At 34.9% G+C, this 24616-nt stretch overlaps 3 protein-coding genes and 1 non-coding gene across 4 annotated transcripts; 3 read left to right on the plus strand and 1 right to left on the minus strand.

The window, feature by feature from the left end:
* The first annotated feature begins 625 nt into the window (after positions 1-625).
* Positions 626-9016, plus strand: LOC125831090 (uncharacterized). The gene is made up of 5 exons (XM_049510281.1): positions 626-1678; positions 2637-2777; positions 3332-4049; positions 4163-6305; positions 8545-9016. Exons 1-5 carry the CDS (start codon positions 721-723, stop codon positions 8572-8574), a joined length of 3990 nt encoding a protein of 1329 aa, XP_049366238.1. The 5' UTR covers positions 626-720; the 3' UTR covers positions 8575-9016.
* Positions 9017-9599: 583 nt separating this feature from the next.
* Positions 9600-15096, plus strand: LOC125831101 (uncharacterized). The gene is made up of 7 exons (XM_049510290.1): positions 9600-9831; positions 10705-12307; positions 12396-12477; positions 12606-12672; positions 13911-14099; positions 14186-14246; positions 14659-15096. Exons 2-7 carry the CDS (start codon positions 10747-10749, stop codon positions 14862-14864), a joined length of 2166 nt encoding a protein of 721 aa, XP_049366247.1. The 5' UTR covers positions 9600-9831; positions 10705-10746; the 3' UTR covers positions 14865-15096.
* Positions 15097-15754: 658 nt separating this feature from the next.
* TRNAT-CGU (transfer RNA threonine (anticodon CGU)) lies at positions 15755-15826 on the plus strand. Its single transcript has one exon. It is a non-coding gene; the product is annotated as a tRNA-Thr (tRNA).
* Positions 15827-19106: 3280 nt separating this feature from the next.
* On the minus strand, positions 19107-20021 carry LOC125831129 (transcription factor TCP5-like). The gene has a single exon (XM_049510316.1). The coding sequence runs from the start codon at positions 19995-19997 to the stop codon at positions 19107-19109; it is 891 nt and encodes a 296-aa protein (XP_049366273.1). The 5' UTR covers positions 19998-20021.
* Between the last annotated feature and the right edge of the window lie 4595 nt (positions 20022-24616).

Raw genomic sequence — 24616 nt, forward strand, 5'->3', positions numbered from 1 at the left:
CTGAGGGTAGCTTTAATGTAAGTTTTGGAGAGAAAAAAAACGAGGAATAGATTGGTTCTCGAGTCAAGTTGGTGTTTTAAGTGTGTAATTTTTTTTTTTTGGAGTTGTTTCTTTTAGGGGGTGCAAGGTGTCCTTAGGGTGTTCCTAGTTAGAGATTAAGGTAAAACTTTTTTCTTTCTATGTGGTTTTGTAAAATATGAAAGCTGTCAACTTTGTGGACATTCACGTATTCTTTTGTTTTTATGTTACTGAAAGTGTATTAGCAGTCTAGATAGTGGTAATAAGCTTTAATGGGAAAAAAGAAGAACGCATGAGCTGGTCATGACCTAGATAAGCCAAAGTTTGTTCTGCTAATCGCTACCCGACTTTTATAAATTGGAGGAGGGATTGAAGTCCAATTCCTCTAATTTGGAAGTGTAGTATCAATGCTGAGATTAGCTTATTATCGTCTCAGTTTTTGCATTGAATTCTGCTTTCTTCTCTTTCCCTTTTTTCTTTTGCTTCAGTTCTGTATATGCCTGCAAGGTAAGAGAAATTTGTGTTTTCCCCTTTTCCACTGGAATTATATTTCTTGAATCTTTGAATTGTTACAAAGTTGCATTTTGTGTTTGTAGGGGGCTGCTGTGGATGACTTAATTTGGTGATCAGCACGGAACTCTTAGAACGGGTGGGACCGTGAACTCCAGATTTCTTAATTCTATTGGTAGCTAGCTGTTTGAGATGTATGGTCAGGGTAACTATGCAACTCAGAGTGGTCAAAATGATAACATGCCTAGGCCTCAAATGCAGCAGTGGTCTCCTGCCTCTGCCCCTCCTCCTCCTCCTCCACCTGCTGCTCAGGCCTCACGTCCACCTATATTTCCACATAGTCATCCACCAGGACCACCCCAAGTTGGTCAGCATGGCCCTCCTGCATATCAGCATGCCCATCCTGGTGTAGGTCACCCTTGTCCACCTTTTCCAGTTCCAACAAGTGGCAGCAATTCTAGTCAATTTTATACGCTACCCCCTCCTCCTCCTCCTCCTCCTCCTCCATCTGCACAAGTTCATGGAAGCACCCCAATTCTGCAATCTCACCAAGTCCCTGTGCAGCATTCCCAGTGGAATCCCAGTATGCATCATGTTCCACCTTCAATAGCCCCGACTGCTCCTAGAGTTCTTCCACCTCCTCCACCACTAAGTCAAATGCCTTATAGAGGTGCTATTCATCAGTCATCACCAGACAATATGCAAGTTTTTCTTCATAATCTTCCTCCACCGCCACCACCACCACCACCTAATTTGCAGAACCATGGTTTTTTCACACCTTCCCAATTTGACCCCATCACTCATTCGAGAAACCATGATTCTCATGTACAACCAGCAGTTTCTGGTCCTCGGCCACCTTTGCCGCCTTCACCTCCTGGGGATCCGCCTCTTCCACCATCTTCACCACCTCTTATATCTACCACTGTAAATGCTAATAGTGCTAAAGATGAGGGGGCATCTGAGCACGATGGAAGGATTGCTTACAGAGAAGGTTTACCAGTAAATAAGAATTTAGCCTCGGATCTTCCATCTTCTCCTCGTAAGCCTGTATCATTAGCATTTCCAGGAGAAGTCTCATCAGTTCAACTTATTAATTCAATAAACTCAGCTACATCTCATTCAGCTGCTGATTCTGATATGGAGATGGAAGGTTAGTGTAATATATGCTGTTTGTATGCATGAAGTGTCGATTTTCTTTTTCTTAGTGCTATTTTATGCTACTTGTATCCCAATATATGGGTGTAGTTTGTCCCAGTATAAAAATCATGAGAATAATAACAAATGTGAATTATTTAGTATTTGTTGAGGGAAACCGGAAACGTGGCCACATATTGTATTTGCCCTATTGAAGTATAGAAATTGAATAGGTCCATCCTAGATTTTTTGGGATACATAAAATGTATTAAAACTTTCTAAGTGTATAGCATTTCAGGAGAGACCAAACTGACTTAACTTTTTGGAGAAGTCAGCATTTTATGGCAATGATTCTAGCGTATGTTTCCTTTGGAAAATGGTCATTGCTTCTATCTATTATTGGAACTCTTCCTTTGGGTAAGGTTTCCTTCACTCTTATTTTCTTTTGTGCTAGTCTAGATCCCTGAACTACAAGGACCTTTGCTCATATTTGAAAGACAGATAGTGGACACCAATCAATTGCAATGGGTCAGATGCAGGGAGAACCAGTCAGTTGTTATTAGTTGCTTCTAATATCATCTCCATGCCTAGTATAACAGAGGAAAAGTAAAACACGGAGTTTTAAGAGGACTCCTTACTAGAGCGCCACATGCAGCAGCAGGAGTCCTAACTGTGGTTCTGATGTGTCTTTAGAAAAAGAAAGAGAAGCGAGTTTCTTGCTATTTCAGTTATAAAGAATGTGAGGTGATTGAACTACACTTTTGGAGTTGTTGATTGCATTATCAAGTAATTTATCAAGCTCTATAGCACACTTGCCACTTCAGTATATGCTTGTTTCTTTTGCAACCTTGTCACTGAATCCTTTGCATTTCTTTATTACTTAGAAGCTTCATTTAACCTGATTGACTAGTGTGAAAGTTTGTATTCTATGGTTGGAACTCTGAAGCTATCTTGCTTCTCTGTTGGACTGTCAGATGATATCACCCAGCTAGATGAAGATCTACAAATCCATCCTTTGGGGGCTGAGAAGCAGTTACAGGGTAGCTTAACTGAAGATATACTACATCAAAATTCATCATGCTGTGGACCCTTGGAGTCAGAGGAACAAAGACGAGGTGAAAACTGCTTTTGCAAATAGAGGAATTAAACTGAAAATTCTGTGCAAGTGACTCATATTAAAATAGCTCTAATGTCTATAGTTCAAAAATATGTTAGGAAGCTACCACAAATGTGAAAGTAAACTTCAGCTGATATGAGATAAAGACACCCCTGAAACATTTAATTGTTTATATGAGTAAAATTATGCTAGTAGCTTTATTTTTTTGTTTTGCTTTTGACGACATTTTGATTTGATAGCTGGTCCTAAGTCAAGTAAAGGGCGAGGTTGCAGTAGGATTGATGCTAGCTTATAGATAGTTTAATTGTAATGAATCCTCTTAACAATGTACTAAAATGAACCTAAATAGAGTGTAATGAATACATAAAATTCATATATCCAACCCATCTAACTTGGATTGAGGGTAGTTCTTGATAGATTCTTAGATTTTGTCAATTTTTAGAAATTGATTATAAGATTTTGACTTTCTCCAAAAATATGTAAGAGATTTTGACTTTGATGCAAAGTTGCCTCCTTTTTGTTTGTATCCTCTTACATCTTCAGTCTCTGCAGATTATCCATATCGAGCGCCTCCAAGTTTTCATCAACCCTTCTTGGATGATCATGTGCAGACATCAACTTCCCTGGAGAAAAAATTGAGCCATCCTAGAGGATCACCCATTGATAAGGAGGTTGATCTTGAAAATGTTCACAGTCAGCTCATGGAAGCTGCCAGCCCTTTTAGGCTAATTCAAGGCTATGCTTCAGACGACAGTTTGGACAATGATAGTGAGAATTGTCTTGAAAATCTTGGCCGTTTGACAGTTCCTCCACCCAGTGAAGTTGTTACTACAATTCCCAAGACTGATACTGGAAAATCACCAATATCTTCAGTTAAACCTTCAAATTCTGTTGCTAAAGATGACCCCGAATCTTTTGGTGCTTTAAAATTTGAGGATTCCATTGATCATAGTAATGGAAATAGATTATCCTTGAAGAGTGATACTGCACCTGAAGGACTTCGTTCGGAAAATGTTTTGGACGTTAATGATAATGACAGTTTTGATATGCTTAGGGAAGATGCTAAGGATAAATCACCTACACGGAAGGTTGATGAGTTTGGTAGATTGGTTAGGGAGGGGGTCAGTGACAGTGATTCTGATGCTTCACGAAGGTATAAGCGGAGACATGGAAAAAGAGGAAGAAGCCGGAGCAGAAGCCGCTCTCCATATGATAGGAGGAGGAGGAAGAGTCCACGGAAGAGAAAGGACAGGCGGGATCGATCTCGGAGGTACTCACTTTAATTTGCCTTTTTCTATGTTTCTGGCCAGTATCTCTTCTGTTGATTTGATTTCTACTGTAGTTATGGATGATCTTAAAATTGTCAATGCTTAAACTTTGCAGCATCTCTCCAAAGAGATACAGAAGTAGAAGCAAGTCACCTTCTAGACACGGGTCAACTTCTGGTGGTGACAAAATGAGAAGGGACAGAGGTTATCCTCAACAATGTTTTAGTTTTCTTCGAGGCAAGTGTTACCATGGAGCATCCTGTCGATATTTCCATGCTGAGCCCGATAAGAGTGATAGATCAAGATCTTACAGGAGCAAACATCAGCACCGAGATCTTCCACTTATTTCAAAGGATTCCGATATGCACGATTCAAAGGATTCTCACACACATGAAAAGATTGGGACTACACTCAAGAAACCGGTCCACAATCATGGTGGATTCAAAAGCAAGGATATTCCTGATATGGAAATGAAAGATATGAAAGAGCCTGAACCTACTTCTGATCTTTATGGAAAAGAGAATCAAATGGGACCTGCTGACAGTCCAGTAATTGCTGCTGAAGTGGAGAAGCTTCCTGGTGATGCTACTGGGGGCATGCCTTCCTCAGTTGGATGTATGGGGATTCATCAGTCTGCAGATCATGTCTCTGATCAGATGCTCCTAAATGCAGAGGAGAAACCTAAAGAGAAATGTGATTCGTCTGTTTTGGAGTTATCATCTGTCCAGACATCATTCATGGTTCCACCCGTCCAGCTTCCTCAATTTGTGTCTGCTAAGGATTCGCACCCATCAGATACACTCCAGGCAGCACCCTTATCAGCTCCCTTTCCTTCATTTCCACAGGCTTCAAGTACTGCTTTTACTCAGCAGATGCCCAGAGATCACAACTTCCCCCCACCTTTTAATACTGCATATATTGGAAGTGCTCCTCCATATCAAACTCCATTTCCTCATCAACCATCTCCATTCACTGTACCTCTGAGTTCCTCTTGGAATTCTCTTCCACCACGTCCAGCACAGGCACAGGCACCACACACGCAATTTGTGAATGATTCCTCTGGAAATGCAGCTGGTGTACAACATAGTGTTCCTCGAGTACATTTTCAACCAAGTTTAGTAGTTCCAAGGAATGACTTCTATGCAAGCACATCACCTGATATTCCTCAAGTCGGTGAACGTCATGCTTTTGTGCAGACTCAACCTATCTATTCTAGGGGATCACCGAATAGACCACCAGCTTTCCTCGGCGACTCTCTGGCTCTTGGTGAACTTCCTGGTCCATCTTCTAAGAGTTATCCTTACATGCAACAGCCACATTCTGGTCCTCAGACAGCTGGTATTTCTCGACATCTTGTTGAGCCTGGAGTAAGTTCTTCTGTGTCAAGGTACACATCTGATTTATTAGACCAGAACCAAGCTCCTCGCTTGCCTGATTTTGGTGGATCCAGATTTTCAAGTCATTTCAACCCTTATGCTTCTACATTTGACCAGCCACTAACAACGAAATTCAGTTCGGACCCTTTAATACATGGAAGAGATATGCTCCCTAGTAGTAAATACGGTGCATTTTGTTTGAGTAATATGCCAATTGATGGCCATCCTGCAGAAAGTCTTGGTTCACGAAACATTACCCCACCATCTGTGCATACTGCTGAAGGAATGTTCTCCCAGCCAGGTGGTAACCAGTATGATCCACTTTATGACAGCATAGAACCATCTACTAACTTACTTAAGAAGTCTGATCCTGGTCATAAGCTTGAAGTAACTGATGACTCAGGCGTTATGTTAAGGCTCAGTGGATCCAATGAACCACTGGATGTGGAAGTAACCAAGAGGCAGAAAGCAGATGGAGCTATTGCATTCACCGCATCTGCAGAAAATGATGAATTTGGCGAGACAGCTGAGGCAGAGGTGGGTGCTGTTGAGAATGGAAGTCCAAGTGATTCCAGTGATGAGGAAGATGTTCCTACAGGAGAGATAGAGATTGAACAGGTGAAGCCATCAGGGGAGAAAAAGAAAAGCAAGGAATCCAGATCTATGAGGCTTTTCAAGATTTCAGTTGCTAATTTTGTGAAGGAGATGTTAAAACCATCATGGCGCCAAGGTAACATGAGCAAGGAGGTTTTCAAGACAATAGTCAAGAAAACTGTAGATAAGGTCTCTGGAGCTATGAAAAGCCACCAAATACCGAAGTCCAAGACAAAAATCGACCATTACATTGACTCATCACAGAGGAAATTAACTAAATTAGTCATGGTACGACCTTTTCTTATCTATGCTGTTTCCCAAAACCCTTTATGTGATATACTGGTGAATTTTTTTAAATTGGTAGATCTACTGGAGATATTTTAGTTTTTGCCAAGGGTTTAATTAAGTTTGTAAACATTTTTAGTTTGATTAAACTAGTCATGGTAACCTGCCCGATCCAACTTGTTTAACGGGTTGGGTTATGATCTGTTGATGGACTTGATCAATGGGTTGAATCCAAAAGGACCCATCAAATGAGTGAGTCAAAACGGCTCAGCATAGTGTAACCCACGAGTCAAAATAGGCTTTTTGTAGACACTGTGGAGCCATGCTTGTCGCCCTAGACTTACCATTCTTGCCCAATCAAAACATAGTCATATTTAGAGATTGGAATAATGTACATTTGGAAGAACTTAAGCTAATAACTTTTTAGGAAAATGTGTTAGCTTTTGCATTATTTTCAAGCAAGTGTTAAAAAAAGATGGAATATTGGGTGTATTAGGTTATATCACTCATATTGACCCATCTTGATCCAACTCATTTAGACCCTATCAGATTTTGTGCGGTTGGGTTATGATCTGATTATTGGGTTGATCCACTTTGAACCAACCCATCCATTTGCCACCTACTAGTATGACCTTTTTGACGAAAAGTTCTCATTTAAATCTTAACGGAGGAGCTAAAAGTCACTTGACTATATGGAAAGGAAACAACATTTTTTTCGTTCTTTTCTTAAGAGGTTCTTATATATACTGTTACACAACAACCGTCTTATGTGATCTACTGGTGGTGTTTAGGTTTTGCTTATTAGCATTGAATTAAGTTTATGCCTACTGAACATTTTGCTTGTCTATAATTAATGTGGATTATTGAGTTTACGCTAGAGTGGATCTTTCGGGAATACTTTGCAATATCTGTAAGTAGGTGGGTGGGGGTTGTTGTGAATGATTATTGGTAGTAAAGCATCCTAAAGTGAAACTGGTGTAAGACATTAGAACAAACGTAATCCTTATCTAATCACTCCGATCAGCATATACTTCTCCAAAGCCACTCCTCTGACCAACTAGTGGTTCTTTTGCTTCCTCCTTTGGGCACCTAGTGGTGGTAGCATGTTTGTTTCTCATTTTTATGATACCTAAAGTAGATCACTTGCTATTGTCTTAGCTTATATCACAGTCTACCAGTGTTTCTAAATGATGACTCCTAAAATACTAATTAAGTTGGCGTCTGGACATAAAAAATGTGATATTTGAAAAAAATAATTAAATTTGAAGTTAAAGTTGAAAAAGTGTTTGAAAATTGAAGTTGTGTTTGGACATTCTACTTGAAAAGAAGTTGAAATTTTGTGAGCGGAAAAGATTTTTCACTTGAAAAACAGGTCAAAATACTTCTAACTTAAACACATCTTAAAATATATATTTTTTCAAAAAATCAGTCCTATGTATAAGCAAATGCTGCTTTGAAAAAAACGAAAATATTTCCATAGACAAATGGCTCCTTAATAACTTTGTCATGCTGGATGGAGTCAGAGATGAGGTAGCTAAACCCCTATGGTAAGTTGTCTAAGTATGGAAAATGAACCATCCATCTAGGGACTACATGATATCCCTTCATTCAAGGGGTTACCTTTGAATGGATTCTGAGGTCCCATTCTAAAAAGTTGAATAAGCAGGTAAAACCCTAGGTATGCAGCTTACTTCAGTTGTGGGCCTTGTTTTTTTTTGAGACTTCTAATCTTTTCATCTGACATCTTCAACACCATTCACCTGATGTTCTGAAGCTTACAATTCTCATAATCTAGAGACTTGTCGTTTGGTAGATCCAATAGTGTATTAGTAATGCATGTATTAGTTATGCATAGATTATTTCTTATGCATTGTATAAAAATATTTATTTACAAAAGTATCCTTCACAATTATGGTGGAAAAGATGTAAAAGTACTTTTGAGGGGTAATTGAGTCTTTAACCATACTAATGCATGCATTAAATCCTTTGCATTACTAATACAATGGATTTCTAGGTATTAGTAACACTCCTCAATACACAATAGAGTGTATTAGTTATACATACCATGAAAAAATGCACCAAACAAGGGATTACTAATACATATAATTAGTATATGCACTATTTTTGCTAATACACTCTACCAAACAACCCCCAAGTGTGAAAGCCTTGGTTGTGTAGGATGCCCTGATTAGAAGACATTATGCAAATTTGATACCATGTAACTAACAGTTATATTTTACAGGGATATGTTGATAAATATGTCAAGGCATAGTTGTCTCGTTGGCTGCATCAGTTGGCAACATCAGTTATTTTCTGTGTATCGTCACTGTGGATGCTACTGTGACCGCATTCAATGGCATATGCTTTGAAATGAAGTGTTCCCTGACAACCAGTGATAGTTGCTTTGCTGCTTATTTGGACAAAAGCTTAATATGCACACGACTGCCCAAAAACATTGATGCCTGGATTTTTTCCTTGAATGAGAAACATGGTATTTCGGACAACAATGCTTTGGCGGGATTGGGGTGGAGTGCTGTTACTGTACATCCAACATCTACAATCGAACACCAAGTGTTGAGACCACAACAACATATTTAGAAGGGCAAAATGTATGTAATAAGTTTTGGTTTAGTATTGTTTCTTCTCTTAATAGATGTATTGTTCAATGGGTGTTGTGTATATGAATATTACTAGCAAGCATGTTATAAATTATTTCTGTGTTGATATTCTCAAAGTATTGGCCTTTCAACTGCATTAGTGAAAAAACTAGAAAACCATATACTGCAAATTCAAAACACTGTTCATGTTTATTGAGGTCCTTGAGTCTTAATTAGGTCGACTATCATGAACCTACACTTGCATATTTTGTTTAATACTGCAAAGAAAATTTTAGGAAGCCATGAAGCTTTTGGCTCCTATATAATTTCACTTTTTACTTTTTATCTTGAAATTTTCTCTTGCTGATTAAAACTATGAGATCAAATATTTAGCGTTGATTTCTAATAATCTGCTCAAGTTACATGGCATGAATCTTCAAGCCACATGTTCTACTCTAAAGCGAATGACCTAAGGATTATATATGCAACTGTATATTAGACACGCTGTACTAAAGTATTTAACTTAACTTACATAAATATATTGATTTTCTATCATCAAAAACATTGTTAAATCACGTTCATTGGGGTCCAGACCCACTGACTACATTTTATTTTTAAGGAATAAAATACTAAAATTGTCTATATTTTTTGCTTTTGGAATTTATATGAAACGTGATTCTAAATTTATCATATATAAAATTATTCTTTCTGTTTTCCAACATACAAAAAAGGAAATATTTGGAGAAAGGGATAAGATTGGCGGAAGTTGGAAGGATCCGAATCCCCAAACGATTCTAATTCTGGATCGGGTTTCTCAAAATCCCCGCTATATTCAAACCCGTTTACTCTGGTCCTTCCACTTCTTACTCAAAAATCACTGAATCCAGATTCACTTCTCTCCAAATTTCATCATCATCAGCAGATTCATCTAGGTATCATTCATATGCTTCACATATAATGAAAAAGAATGCTTTTTTATACAATTTTCTGATGCATATTACGGTTGAGTATTTCGATTAATCTGAATTTTGAGTTTTCTAGGTTAATTTACATAGACATTAACTCTTTTTTGGAATGTGGTGTGTGGATTATCCATTTGTATTCATTCATGTGTTCGAAGGAATTTGTGGATGTGACTAACTGAATATCTTTACTATGTTTTGGCTTGATGAAATTGTTTGTGTTGTGAATATGTTTCTTTTTATATTTTGGGGAATGTGAACAGTTGTGAAGTACTCCCCGGTTTCAATTTTTTTGACTTGATACGGAGTTTGAGAAAGTTGAGAACATTTGAATCTTGTGGTTTTAAACTAAAGATACGTAGAATGTATCAAAATGTACTATGATCTTGTGGTCTTAAACATCCATCTGGAAAGATAGAATTAAGGAGCTGCTAAAAAAAAGAAAGAGACATTCTTTTTGAATAGACTCAAAAGGAAGTAAGAGAAACGAATTGAAATGGTGGGAGTATGAAGGAGGATTATGAGGATAATTAGTATAAAGTTGATGAATCTTTAAATTAAGTTTTCCTAGTTTCTAAAGTTCAGTTTTTTTTAGTATATCTTCTGCGTATTTGTGATTACTCGTTTCTTCCACTGAGTGGGTTTAATGACATTTCTGTAACTAAGGTAGCCACACTCTTGATGGCCATGGAAATATTGCAGAAAAAATTCTACTGATTTCATGCTTCCGCTTTTATTAGGAAAATGCATTATTAAGATTCTCTAGTTTTTCTCATTTTCTGAAAAGATTCTTCAGTTATAGACTGATATTTCTCACTGAAATTTGGTTTTGTGTCATCACAGGACCTGCCTGTTAATTAGTTAAGTTGTTTCATCCCTTATTGAATGAAAACGATGCATAGCAGTAGGATTGTTGTCCAGGCATTGCCTGCCCCTGGGACTCCTGACTATTGGGACACTAAGAAGAGTAAGGGTGGTACTAAACTGAGAAAGCTGAACAGCAAAACTGCTTTTAGCAGAGGGCATTGTAACAGCGATGTTGATGACGTCATTCCCCAGCAGTCAAAAAGAATAAGAAACAAACAAAATAGGAGGATGAATGCTGTGTGTTTTGGTATTAATAATATTGACCACGTGGTAGGAGCTCCAGCTAGGACTATGAGTCCAGAAAAAAGTCCACATATATGGTCTTCTGACAATATAAAATCAAGTACACAAGTAAGAAGTTGCATTGCAGACTTGAGTGCATGGAAGGTAAAGAAAAAAAGAAGCATTTTGAACAGGAAGTTTAATTCCTTGGAAAATGATGTAATTGCTTGTGAACTTGATAATGCTGCTTCTGTACCAGGGAAGAATCATTTAGATAAAGGAGATCTGGTGATGCACAGTAGTGAGACAGAGACATGTCTGCCTAAGAATGCTTGTGATGGGGTTGAAGAAACTAGTAGGAAGAACCCCTCTAAATCTAGTGGTACTGATCATGATATTGAAACTTGTGGTGATAGGTGCAGTGACATTTCTAAGGATCACATATTTGTTACTTCAGAATCGAAGTCTATCTCTGAAGTTGAAAATTGGAACGGGCCAGTTCCTAAGGTAGACAATAGTATGACTACTGAAAGTTGTGATTTTTTAAATAATGCTGCAATTGAGATGAGGGGTCTACAAATATACCCAAGACTGGAAGTGCTGATAACTTATTCCAGGAAGAGGAGAAAGAATTCTAGTGCTTCTGCAAGCAGTTTACCATCTATCATGACAGATGCTACTTCCTCTTTTCCAATTACAGAAAATAAAACAACCACCACCAGCCCAGACCATTGCCAAGTGTCCATATCATACTCCAATAATTTCCCTAAAGAAGTCATTCCCGGAGGTGGTACTTTGTTGATGGGTGTGCAACCAATGTTTTTAGAGAAGTCAGCAGGTGACAATTCATGCAGTGAAACATGGAATAAAAAGGAAATGATTCAGATTGATAATCAGAAAGAGAATATCAACAGTTCAATGGCTTCTATCGAGGATGAGTCTCCAATAGACTCCAAGGCAGAAAATCATGAGCAGGAGAAGAGAAATGACACAGATGCCGCTGTCAATGTGTCATATGATTGTGAACTTTCTAAAGAGAGTTCACATAATGCAGTGCCATGTGATCATGGGGTCTCCAATGACACGTATAGTATTGTCTCAACCAATGAACCCTTGAATGGGGAAATACAATCAGCAACTGAAGATAGTCCCTCTCAGTCAAGAGATAGGGGTTTTGTTGGTGAGAGGAGCCGAATAACAAATGTGGGTATGGTCCTTCCATTAGGGAGAGCACTTAATGCACGTTCCAGTAAAAAGCTTCTTGTACTTGATGTGAATGGATTACTTGCCGATATTGTTCCGCTTCGCTACGTCCCTTATAGTTTGGAGGCGAATATCATTGTATCAGGGAAAGCAGGTGGAGTTGGACAAACTTTGTATTTCACTTTTCATTTTTACTTTTACTCCTAGAAATTATTCTAATTGAGCTTTATCTGCTGTACCAGTTTTCAAAAGGCCTTTTCATGACGATTTTCTGCAATTCTGCTTTGAGAGATTCCATGTAGGTGTATGGTCATCAAGGATCAAGTACTCTTCAAACTTTGTTTACTCACCATAGTGACTTTACCAATATCACTACTTCTGAAATTTTTCAGTAGTTTAGATGTCAACTCATGATTTTATGTGCCCCATGTATGTTGTTGAAAAATCTGCAGGAGAAATATGGAGTTGGTTCTTGATTTTCTTTTGGGAGATGCCAAGCACAAGTTGCTCTTTTGTTGGGTAAGAATTTCTTGCTTCTCATAGATTTTTGTGACCTGGTGCTGGTGCTAGTTGTAACTCTAGGAGTTCGAAGCTGAGGACTTGAAAGAAAGTCTTGTGATGCTTGGACTTTAATATCAGTTGAAAACAACATTAATGGATGTGCATGGTGACAGTTCGTTATATTTTCTGATCTGTTGGCATCCATTACTAATGCATGGTTCCATAAATCTGGAGATTTGTTGGGCACCTAGGAAATAACTCCTTGGAATTAGAATCAGATCCAAAATTGAGAAAACATGAATTATGCTGTTGCACTGGGTTTGTTGTTATTGTTGATTCCAAATTCCATTTATTCTTCGTCCTTCGACTGTATGAGGAAGGATATTCAGTCATACCTAAACTTGGGGGTGTCAAATTGGCAGGTTAGAATGGGTTGGTACAACAAATGGGTCATGACCAAAGGATACTTAGGTTAAGATGGGTTGAGCAATGGGTTATAACCCAACCTGCCCAATTCTACCCAATATTTCAATTATTTTTCCTCCACCTCTTTTTTTTTTCTTTTTTTTTTTTCGGATTATAAGTTTATGACACAGATGCATCCTTCATTGTGATATAAAATGCCCAAGGATAACATATGGTGCCAACTTCCCTCTGTTACCTTGTTCCTATGCTACTCGAACTCTTCAAAAATCCCATTGGGTGCGTGTCAGATCCTCCAAAAGTAGTGCATTTTTGGAGGATCTGACACGGGTGTGGCAACATTTTGGAGAGTCCGAGCAACAAGGCCTCGCTCTACAAGCAAATACTTAACCTGCAGTAGTTGAATTCCTGACAACTACATGAAGTCTGCTGCATGGCTTAGGAAATTATGGTGTTACCTTGCTGCAATCAGTTGGATTCCAAACTAGTGGTTCACTCTCTTGAGTAGTTATTTTTTAAGATTCGGAAACCTGGTTGGATGAACACTTATTGAGTATCTTAGATGTCTATATGAACGTAGTTAATATTTCTGGTTCTACCCACTTGATTGTGTGTGACCCAACACGTGGAATTCCTGTCCGAATTGTCAAGTATAATTTTTCAGTCATTTATTTTCTTTTTGTGAGAGAATAAATTAATGTATTTGATAAGTTGCTATTTTCCAACCAAAGCCACTTTTTTTCCCTTTGTATTTTTATTCATCTAGTTTCCTATTTGCCTCTTTCACTTGTCTAAGTCAAAGTAGTATAAACAAACTTGAACTAATTATGCAGGATCAGTCCCACTGCACTGATACAGGTTTTCCTGTTGTTGGGACAAGGAGGAGCAAGCCTATTATATTGAAGAAGCTAAAAAAGTTATGGGATAGGTACGAACCAGATCTTCCGTGGGAGAGGGGCGAATATGATGAGTCAAACACACTTCTATTGGACGACTCTCCGCACAAAGCATTGTGTAATCCGGTGAGTTTTAATCCTTTCTTCTGCCTGAGAAATTTACTGCATGATTAAAATCCAATGAGTTTCAACTTGTATTTTATGATTGTCAGCCACATACAGCAATATTTCCAAATTCATACCACTACTTGGATGAGAAAGATGACTCATTAGGTGAGTTTCCTTCCTATGTGTGTTCGTATGTGTGCATCTGTGTGTGTTTTTCCTTGCAAAACTATCACAAGTACTATGGACTTCTTCGCCCTTTTTCATTGAGAGACTGGTGATGTTTGGACACCCCAAGTATTCCGTGTATATTTTCGGGTGAATATGCATATTGATACTGCACTCTTCTCTTGTGCTTTCCTTTTTGTACAGGCCTTTTAGATTGTTGTTGATAGTTCCTCACTTTGCAGTTCCTGGAATTCATACTTCGAGTTTTATGTAATTAAAGCAATTTACATTACTTAATATGACTGCTTTAACACTGTCATTCTGTCCTGTATGAGGTAGGGATGTTGGTCTGTCATCAACATTTGTCCAACTCATACTGTTTATGAAATTCATCTTGTTTATCCCACGGCAGGGCCTGGTGGTGATCTGCGTGTTTATCTCGAAGGATTGTCCATGGCAGAAAATGTTCAAAAGTATGTAGAGAATAATCCATATGGTCAACGACCTATCACTGATAAGAATGCATCTTGGCGTTACTATCGCAAGGTAATTGCAGCTGCTACATATTCACAAGAAAGTGGTGCTAACAAATACTCTACTCATAAATGTCGGTATTGATAGAAGACTCGATTTCTGCAACGGGTGTCCTTTTGTATCATAATTTGGATACTGGCAACAAAGTAGAACATTTGGCTTTGCTTTGTGGGCGTATACTTTCAGCCGGCACATCTAAGAACAGATTTTGCATATACTTACCTTATCCCTAACCCAAACATATCTAGTTATCTCTATCCCAGCTAAGTTATTTGGACTAAGTTTTGTTGTATTATACTTGAAACTATTATACTTATTGTAGTCCTTATGACCAAGCATTTGTGTTGTAAACTTGTCGTAGTCCTTGTGACTTTGCAGACTAATCTGTTCTCTTGTATGCTACAGTTGGTAATAGAAATATATTTACTGATTTTTGTATGAGTATTTACTTTGCTCCTCACACAATTGAGGAACAATACAAAAGAAGGGATGTGGATTTGCCAATCAACCCCAAATAGGCTGCCAAGGATTGAAACAAATGTGAGTCTGGTATTGACATTTGTTCAACAAGTTAGATGTTTATTGAACAAGTTTTGGTTACTAGTTGGACTAGACATATTGGTCCCAGACAAATCCTATAACTCAAAACCCTTCTCCAGTATGCCTACTGATAGGGCTCGTTTTTTTTAACAAGTTATCTCAGGATTAATTATCTCGAGATTAGTTATTTCAGTGATTTTATCCTAATCAAACATGAAATAAACTCATCTTAAAATTAATTTTGGGATTAGTTATTCCTCATCCCTCGTACCAAACGAGCCATTAGTAATTGCTAGTAATACCAATTTTATCTTCTGTGGGACTGAAGCCATCAAGTCGATGCATTTGGCGTTGTACGTGGGTTATTGTTTGAGTTAAATAGATGCAATTATTGGTTCCAATATTAAATATAGTTAATATTGTTATATTAAAATGCCTCCGTAGCATAGTGGTAGTGCGTTCGCTTCGTAAGCGAAAGGTCGCGAGTTCGATCCTCGCCGGGGGCTATTAATATTTTTTTTAAAAAAGAAACGTTTATATATATATAATGGAACTTGAAATTGGTCCCTTTGGTAGTAAACAAGACTAATGAAAAAAAAGGGAGACTAGTGGCTAATGGCTATCTTTATTTATTTTTTACTAAGATAATATATGTTTATAGTCTGTTTAGTCAAACTTTTAAATTAGCTTATTTTGAAAAGTATTATTACTTTTTGTGAGAATTAGTTTGTTTGGCCATTAAATTTTTAATTAAAACACTTTTGAGCAACTATTAATGTTAGCTAAACTATTTAAAAGTGCTTTAAAAAAAAAAAAATCTAAAAAATGTTCTTCAAGAAATTAAGTACGGTAAGGAAAAAAACATTTGGTCAAACACCATCTTTCTAAATAAATACTTTTAACCTCCTAAAAGTGTAGCCCGGCTAATAATTTGCATGCTCTTTGACTATTTTAAGGGTTTGTCTGTCACCTCTTATTAGTTAGTATTATTATTATTATTATTATTATTATTAATTAGTACAAGGTAAGATGGATATATGAAATTATGATGATAGTCCACAGCCCACAGCCATCGTTGTAAATAAATCTATCCTCATTCTCTAGTATAACAATAAATCTCGATCTTGATGATAGAATGTATACAAATTTTATTATTGCTTTGTGGAGATAGTAAGACTATTTTTTATGTATAACAAATTAAGATAATCATTGTAAGAAACTCAAATAAATTCTCTCTTTTATGACATCCATGCCCTAAATTATTTTCTTCTTTCTTGTATATATATGAGGACCACATCCACATGAGAAACCTTACACTGCTTTAGAAAAAGTGAAAACTGCTATGGGCCATTCCTTTAAATTTTCTTGGATCTAGTGATATGACATCCTCATAATTGAGTGCTACTACTTCCTCCGTCCATCTATTTTTAATTGTCATAATTTTCTTTTTAAAGTCAAATTATAAAAAATATGACTAACATTTTATGATGTATTTTTTCATTATATTGATATACAAAAAAATTACAATTTATAATACTTTTCGTATAGTTTTTGAATATCTAAATTTGTTATTTAAAATATCAAATTAATGTAATATAATTTAGCTTTAAAAATAAGTCAAATTACCTTTTGAAAAGTGTAACATAATAAATAAAAATGGACGGAAGTAGTACAATAAGTCACTATCCATCCATAGTTTAATTATCTCATTTCCCTTCGCACCCACTCCAAGTCTCCAACATAAACAAAATTCATTTAAGTTACTTATAATAATATTATACATTATACACACACATGCATTACAATTTTTAACCTCTTTTTTTTTACGCTATCAGGGAATTATAGATTGATAGTTTATAAGTAGTATAATTTTGTAAATATTTTTTATACAATCAGTTTTAAATTTGGAAAAGCCTCGTAACCTTTCTTAATTTTTCTGGCTTCCATGCCTGCATGCCCTTAGGGTTCTCATTCTTTTCTATCGTTATATATCTACTCCCTCCTCCGTCCATTATTGTGACTTATAATACTTTTTATGTAGTTTACAAATATATAAATTTCATTTGAAAAAAAATTAAAGATTCTACGCCCAAATTTCCGGTCAAATTTAAATGGTTTTGACTCTCGAAAAATGAAAAGTTCTACAAAGGATATATAATTTCGAAAAGTTAGTGTATTGTACGGCATGAAACTGATTTTCTTATTTTTGTTTTGGATGAGAGTAATTAATTTCGATATCTAGGGTTTGTAAGAAATTACAAAACCCAGATCAGAGGGGATGTATACTTAAATATGTTTCATTTAACGAAGTATTAATTATGTTAATTGTATTAATAATACACATTGTAGTACTCTCTCGACGCTACCGATTAGTTATAATCACTGATATTATATTGCTTTAATTATTCAGGTATTATTATATATATATATATATATATATATATATATATATATATATATATATTACCTCCCTAAAAGATATGATAACATTGTTATTCTTTTGTTATTGCTATTTAACGTCATAACTTTTAAAATATAATATATTTAATGGAAGAACCTTATTAAACATTGAATCCTTAAAACTTAAATCACAGATCCACAAAGCTATCTGCATGTGGGGCGCCTAAAATTACTTTAATTTGCAGAAAGTAAAACAGAAAGGATGGAGAGCAGTAAAAGTAATAAGTCTTTATTTTTTTTTTATATATATATATATATAACTTTAAATAGAGCATAATGGATCTGAACCTAATTAAGTTATATTATTTCATGAAAAATGATTAAGCCATTTCCATAGGAACTATTCATATACTTTTGTTAGATAGTTGTCAATGACCCGGCAAGCTGTTAAGTGCCGCACGGAGCTTTAGTGAGACTCTAAATCCGTCACATAGTATTAAATTTTTGGAAAATATATACCAATAACACAAACAATACGAGGAAAAAACATAAAAGTTGAAGGTTCCATATATAATATGAACAACAAATTAACACAAAATTAAAGGCTTGAAATACGTGTAAAATATTTTCTTGAAAATAATATTTGTTCCCTCTCCTCTCTGCAAGATTGCTATGGGATTGTACGTAAAATATGATCACAAGCCTATAATTTTCTGCACTGTGTAAATAATGAGGAAGTTCTATTGGAAATTAGGTAAGAAGTTGAACTTGATCGGCCTATTGGAGAAGAAAAGATTTTTTTGGAGAATATTGTAAATTAAAAAAAAAAGATATACTTATCTTGAAAATCACAAGAAGTAGTAACCAAAAAATGAACAGACACACCCTTTCATTTAAAATACTTATTATTAATTTTCTTTTAACAAAATTGCAACACTAACTTTCTGTAAGAATGCATATAATTATGTTGGGATACTAATTAGGTTAGGTTTTCATAAATCCTACAAGGCACAAATTAAAAAGAATAGAAGAGGAAGATAAACATAAAAGCACACTTATATCACTAATTAGGAAAATTTCACACTTGTAAAAAAAAACACATTACAAAAGGTTTTTTTTTCTAAACTGGATATTACAAAAGAATACACCTAAGTTACAATATAAAGACTACATTATGCACCAAATCATAGACCAAAATTCACATGAATATAACTCAAAGTGCATTCACTTAATAATTTCAAAATAATCAAAATTATGCTTCTAACAAATTATATATACTAATATTGACGTACCACATATATTGTGGTACAACAAAGTTTATAAACATAAAAAAGATAGATATATAGAATAATGTCTTACAGTATCATCAATTGCTGTATAATATGCTTAAGAACCACTGCCTTCTTTATGGTTGTGTTGATGATGATGTTGTAAGTTGATCCCCTTGTTATTGTCATTCAAACTGAAGGAAGATTTCACTGGAGCACTGATTAACTGAAGAGTTGGCGCGAGCGAATTCTGATGGAAATGGGAATTATATGGAGGGACAAGAGATGACAATGTTGTAGCAGTACTAGTAGTACTACTACTTGGAAAAAAATATAGTTGTTGATGAGAACCTGAAGGAAAAGGCATATTTTGTTGTTGATATTGATCTTGGTAATTTCCAAATGGACCTAATGATAAATTTGAATTAGGTTCCCAATTATGGCTAATCAAGGCATTATTAGTACTATTATTGAAGGTGTTTAACATGCCTAAATTAGAAGATTGAAAGAAATGATTACTACTAATTTCTTGATGATTTGTAGCAATCCACTTCTCTTTTCCAAATCCTGTATCAACAAAATCTAAATGACGATCTTTCATATTGAAGAAATGAGAAAGTGATGGTGGTGGTATTTGTAAAGGTGGAAGTTTATCAATTTCATCTTTAGTTGCATCTATTAACCAATCTACAACTTTGCTAGGTTGGCTTAACCCAAGCCTATCTTGAAGATCATACAATTGAATTGCTGTTGGTACTGAAAGCCTAATTCTCCTGTCTCTTAATCCCTTTACAGTACACACTTTACTGTGTCTATCTTTCCCTCCAAAGGTACGCGATACGCGTACAATTCTTGGATTTTTAAATCCTGCTGCCCATGACGATGACTGCCTCGAACAAGAACTTGATGGAGTAGTAGCAGTACATGTAGTAGTACTAACAGTAGTCCTTGAGGATGTTTTACTGTTGTTGGTGTCACCCCCACCAGTTTCTTGCTTTTTTGTGTTCATGATGATCAAGTACTAATCACTGCTTTCTTCATTACACAAATATTCATTAGAAAACAAGAAAAAAAATGTTATATTACTCATTTCCATAAAGAAGATTACATTCTTTTACTAATTAGTATAACATCTTTTGTAGCTATATATAAGTGGAACATTTCTTGTATGCATTAATTCTAGTTGTGAAGACAATTAGGTATATATATATGCAACTTGAAAGTTCCAACTCAATAGGGAAAAACATTAAAGGCTAATTAGTGTGACTAACCAGATATACAAGACTCTGGCACAATAATTGAACTCGATGTCTGTTGTTGTTGATCTGATATACTGTTTCTTGGGACGTGTTGAGGACGAAAAGATATCTATAAGGAATTGAGGAAGGATAAAGATATCAGATTTGCAGCTCATAAGAATCTCTTAATGGCATTAAAGTCTTTCTGTTTAATACCACATCAAAATGAATGAGTTCTGAAGCAATTTTGAATGAGAAACCTAACTCGTGTACTCACAATTATAAACTTACAGAATAAGTTAAAGGAAGAAAGAAATAGAAATAATTGTTAGAATCTTACCATGCCATATTGCTAAGGCAACGAAAAAGAATAAAAAAGGTATGGCGAATTCGCGGCAATGTGTATCAATACAATCATGACACGTGACACATCAATTCAATAAATTTAACGAGAATTTAAACAAGATTACACAACACAAATGAAGAAATTTTTGCACATTAATGAAGTAGTTATAAGTTAAAATTTGTTGGTTAATGCTAAGTAAGGTAGGCTGTTAACTTCAAATGGACCACTTCCTATAGTTAGAAAAGAAAAAGGAGTTACTATACTTTTTTCTCCTTTTTTTGTTTCCACTAGTGAAAAGTAAGTAAGTAGCTTATCAACTACTAGTAGAGTTTTTATTGCATTAAAAGTTGTTATTTCAATTTTGTTGTGGTTCAATTAATTAAGATAAATGCCATCAAATTTAGATTAAAAAATAAATAAATTGTAGCAAGTGGGGATGGCAAAGTTGTGGTGCAATAGCTGGATGAGATAATTGATAGTAGAACAGCTACATTTGTATAGCTAGAGGAGGGACCAGCAATACTTATTTTGTACACACAGGACCACACTTATTTTTGCAGTGAGAAATAACATATGTAGCAATTTTGATTGTACTAACTTAAATCAACTTTAGTATTTTATCATCACTTTGAATTATATTCTATTTTTTCATATCTAGCATACTTTTGTATGGGGTAGTATTTTATTTTTTTGTGCTAGCTATAGAAAGAAACTTCATAAATGCAGAAGTTTCAACTGTTAGGCATAGACAATATGCATAAATTTCCAAATTAAGAAAAGTATGTTACAAGTTATGATTGTCAATGAATGATTAGGTTATCATTATCAAGAATGATGAAACACCAACTATATATTATATGAATGAATGGAGAAGGAAAAGTGACAATGTTTTTTGCAAGAAATTAAAGAGATAAAATACTAGTCATGATCAAGTGCACATATCTTTTACACCATCAGATTATGTAGGCTACAAAACAGATAATCTTCATAGTGAACCTGGTACTCTATATATATATATATATATTGCTCAGACTCTTCAAAAATGACAACAGATGCGGGGCAGATTTTCCAAAAGTAGTGTATTTTTGGAGAATTCAACATAAGTGCGGTATCGAAAGTGAATAGTCTATCCAACTTAGACTACATGTATAACGTGTTATACTTTAATTGTTTAAAATTAATATTTGCATTGTCTAGTACTTGTACAGTTGTACTCCCTCAGTTTCAATTTGCTTGTCTAGCTTTCTTTTTAGTCCACTTCAAGAAGAATGTCTCTTTCCTTTTTTATGATAACTCTTTAATTTCAATTTTTCACGTGACATGTTTAAGACTATAAGATAAAAAAAACATGCATTTTGGTACATTTAACATTTACTTTAGGACTACAAATATTCAAAGTTTTCTTCACTTTCTGAAACTCCGTATCAAGTTAAAACCAGACAAACAAATTGAAACGAAAGGAATATATATCATCTTATAATTAAAATTCTTTGCACTTGCTAGTATTTATAATATTTTGGCAAATTTACTGGGCAATTTAGAGGGATTATGCTAACTCGAACGCACATACAAAGTCCAGATAAAAAAGAAAGATAAGGTTACGTACGATACACTAAATCAACGTAAATAATTAGTCAATTTATGATTAACTTGAAATAATATTCAAACTGTCGCCATATATGTGAGTTGAACTATTGAGAGATTTAGACATTACATACCAAAAAAAAAAACAATCATAAATGGACCCGGAAAAATCCCAGACAGACTAACAGAATTGATAGTGAACTGTGTGGCTCTCCATCTAGCTCTGCCATATTCTAGTGCCAGTTTGCCACAACGTTTTAAAAAAAAATAATGACGATGTTCGGGTGGATGTGAAGTTTATGATTTCTATAGTTATCGATTTTAAATTAATTTACAATATTAACGAAATTCACAATGAAATATTTGATTTAGTTAATTAACTTCTTAATACGCACAATGATGGATACCTAAGTATGGTGTAACCCATATGAATTTAGTATAGCTTTGACTCGAACCCTATATATGTGTTACGTTAAAAGTTTTACCCAATAAGTAGAAAAAAAATAAAGAAGCTTAATTTTACTGAAATTTGAAATTGTCATCATGACTTATCTTTTTATTTATATAATTCAGAAAAATCTGTTAGTTGTCTATATTTACGTACAGCTTTTACTATTAAACAGTTATTCCAACTGATTCTGCAGATCCTTTTTTTTAAAAAAATTATAACTCTATAACAGCGACAAGTCCTAGCCTCTAATTTCTTTAAAAATGAAAATGAATTGGGCAAATAATCACAGCATTTTTAGAAAAATTAAAAGTCAATTTAATTACATTTGCTTGATAATTATCCAGTTATCCGAGAAGTAAACTGACAAAGATTGTGGTGGGATGAATATGATATCTTCATCATCAAACGTCTCGTGTTCAAATTCTGAACATGAAAAAAAATCTTTTTAGAGAAGGCTTCCACCTTAAACAGCTCTCACACAACACAAATTTTAATTAGTTAGGCATCAAGTAGAAAACCCTAGCTTACCTATTGCAAGATTAACCCTAACTTACTTTAATCTTTGATATTAAGAGCAAAAATTAATTCAGGCATTCATTTTCATTTGTCCTTTCAACAATTACATCCCTATCATGCATGTGCAATTGAACTGTGAATTTATTTACTTAAGTTTGTGGGCTCTTACAAGTTAAATATGATTTCAGATATATTTATGAGTATAGTAAGTTATTGGTGAAATAAATACTATTGTACATTGATTAGTTTATATATGTTTCTAACTTTGCTAACAAGAAGAAACATAATAAATACTAGGGAAAAGTAGAAGAAAATAAAATTACTCAAGGTAATAATAATATATGCACAAGTAAGAGACTCAACAACGGTTATATAGAAGAAACTTATTAATCAACAAATCGGAGATAGGAGATTTATTAAATAACTCTTGTATTACTATATTGAGTATTCAGTGTATTTCTCTACACATTGAATGTATCTCTCACTGCATTGAAAATATGTAATAAGGCAACCCTATTTATAATACTAACAACCAAATTAAACTAGGACTAGGATTCTACCAAACTAACAAATCTTAATTAAACAGAAATAAGTAAATACCATAAATAACATATCCTAAACTATTAAGAAACACTACATAAAAATTATCTTTAGCGGCAATAGCTCGATTTCCGCTATGTATTTTTAGCGGCAATTAGCACTCTTTGTATATGCTCCTAAAGCCTTTATAGTGGCATTGGATCTAATGGCACTTAACTAATGCCGGTAAAGACTTTAGCACTCTCTGTTAATGTGTCTATTCTTGCCGCTAAACGTTGTTTTCGTTGTAGTGGAATCCTACTCTTGGTTTATTTCCTACATAGCCTCCCTTAAACCAAGATCTTCAATTGTGACCATGCCTAGAATCTGCTTCAACTTTCTGAAATATGTAGCACCAACAAAATCGTGTGTGCCATCGTTGGTCAACTTCAAGTTCGCTTCAGCAAAATTCAAGATCAATTTAACTTTCTTAATATTTAATATTTTAAAAATATCATCATCATATTTTTTTTCTTTTCTTGTATTCTTGAATAATTGTTCTTGCCTTAAAATTGGCTGCTTCTCCAATTGACTTGTAGTTGGTCTTGTATGTTCATTCGACTTTAGCTGATCGTGTATGTGGTAAAGTAGGATCTTCAACAAATAATTTCTCATGCTCTTCTAAACCTATAATTTTGAATAATGTTTCAGAGTTGATTGTATCATCACTATTCATAGTCATGCACTTCAGTTGCGGATCTAGAACTTTAATTATTTTTGCTTCAATTTTGGGTAGACTATCAAACAACTTGCTCTTGATGATCACTTTTGCTTCTTTTATTACTAGCTTCATCTTCAAAAGTTTCAACTAATTTTTCTTGTAAGACAATAATGAATATTTTTATTTCTTTTCCAATAACTTCACTTTGTAAGACCAATCATGTCTATCACATGTCTCGTGGCTTAAATTACTA

The sequence above is a fragment of the Solanum verrucosum genome, unplaced genomic scaffold (assembly GCF_900185275.1).
Source record: "Solanum verrucosum unplaced genomic scaffold, falcon-dt-bn FXZP01000102.1, whole genome shotgun sequence".
Classification (NCBI taxonomy): Eukaryota; Viridiplantae; Streptophyta; class Magnoliopsida; order Solanales; family Solanaceae; genus Solanum; species Solanum verrucosum.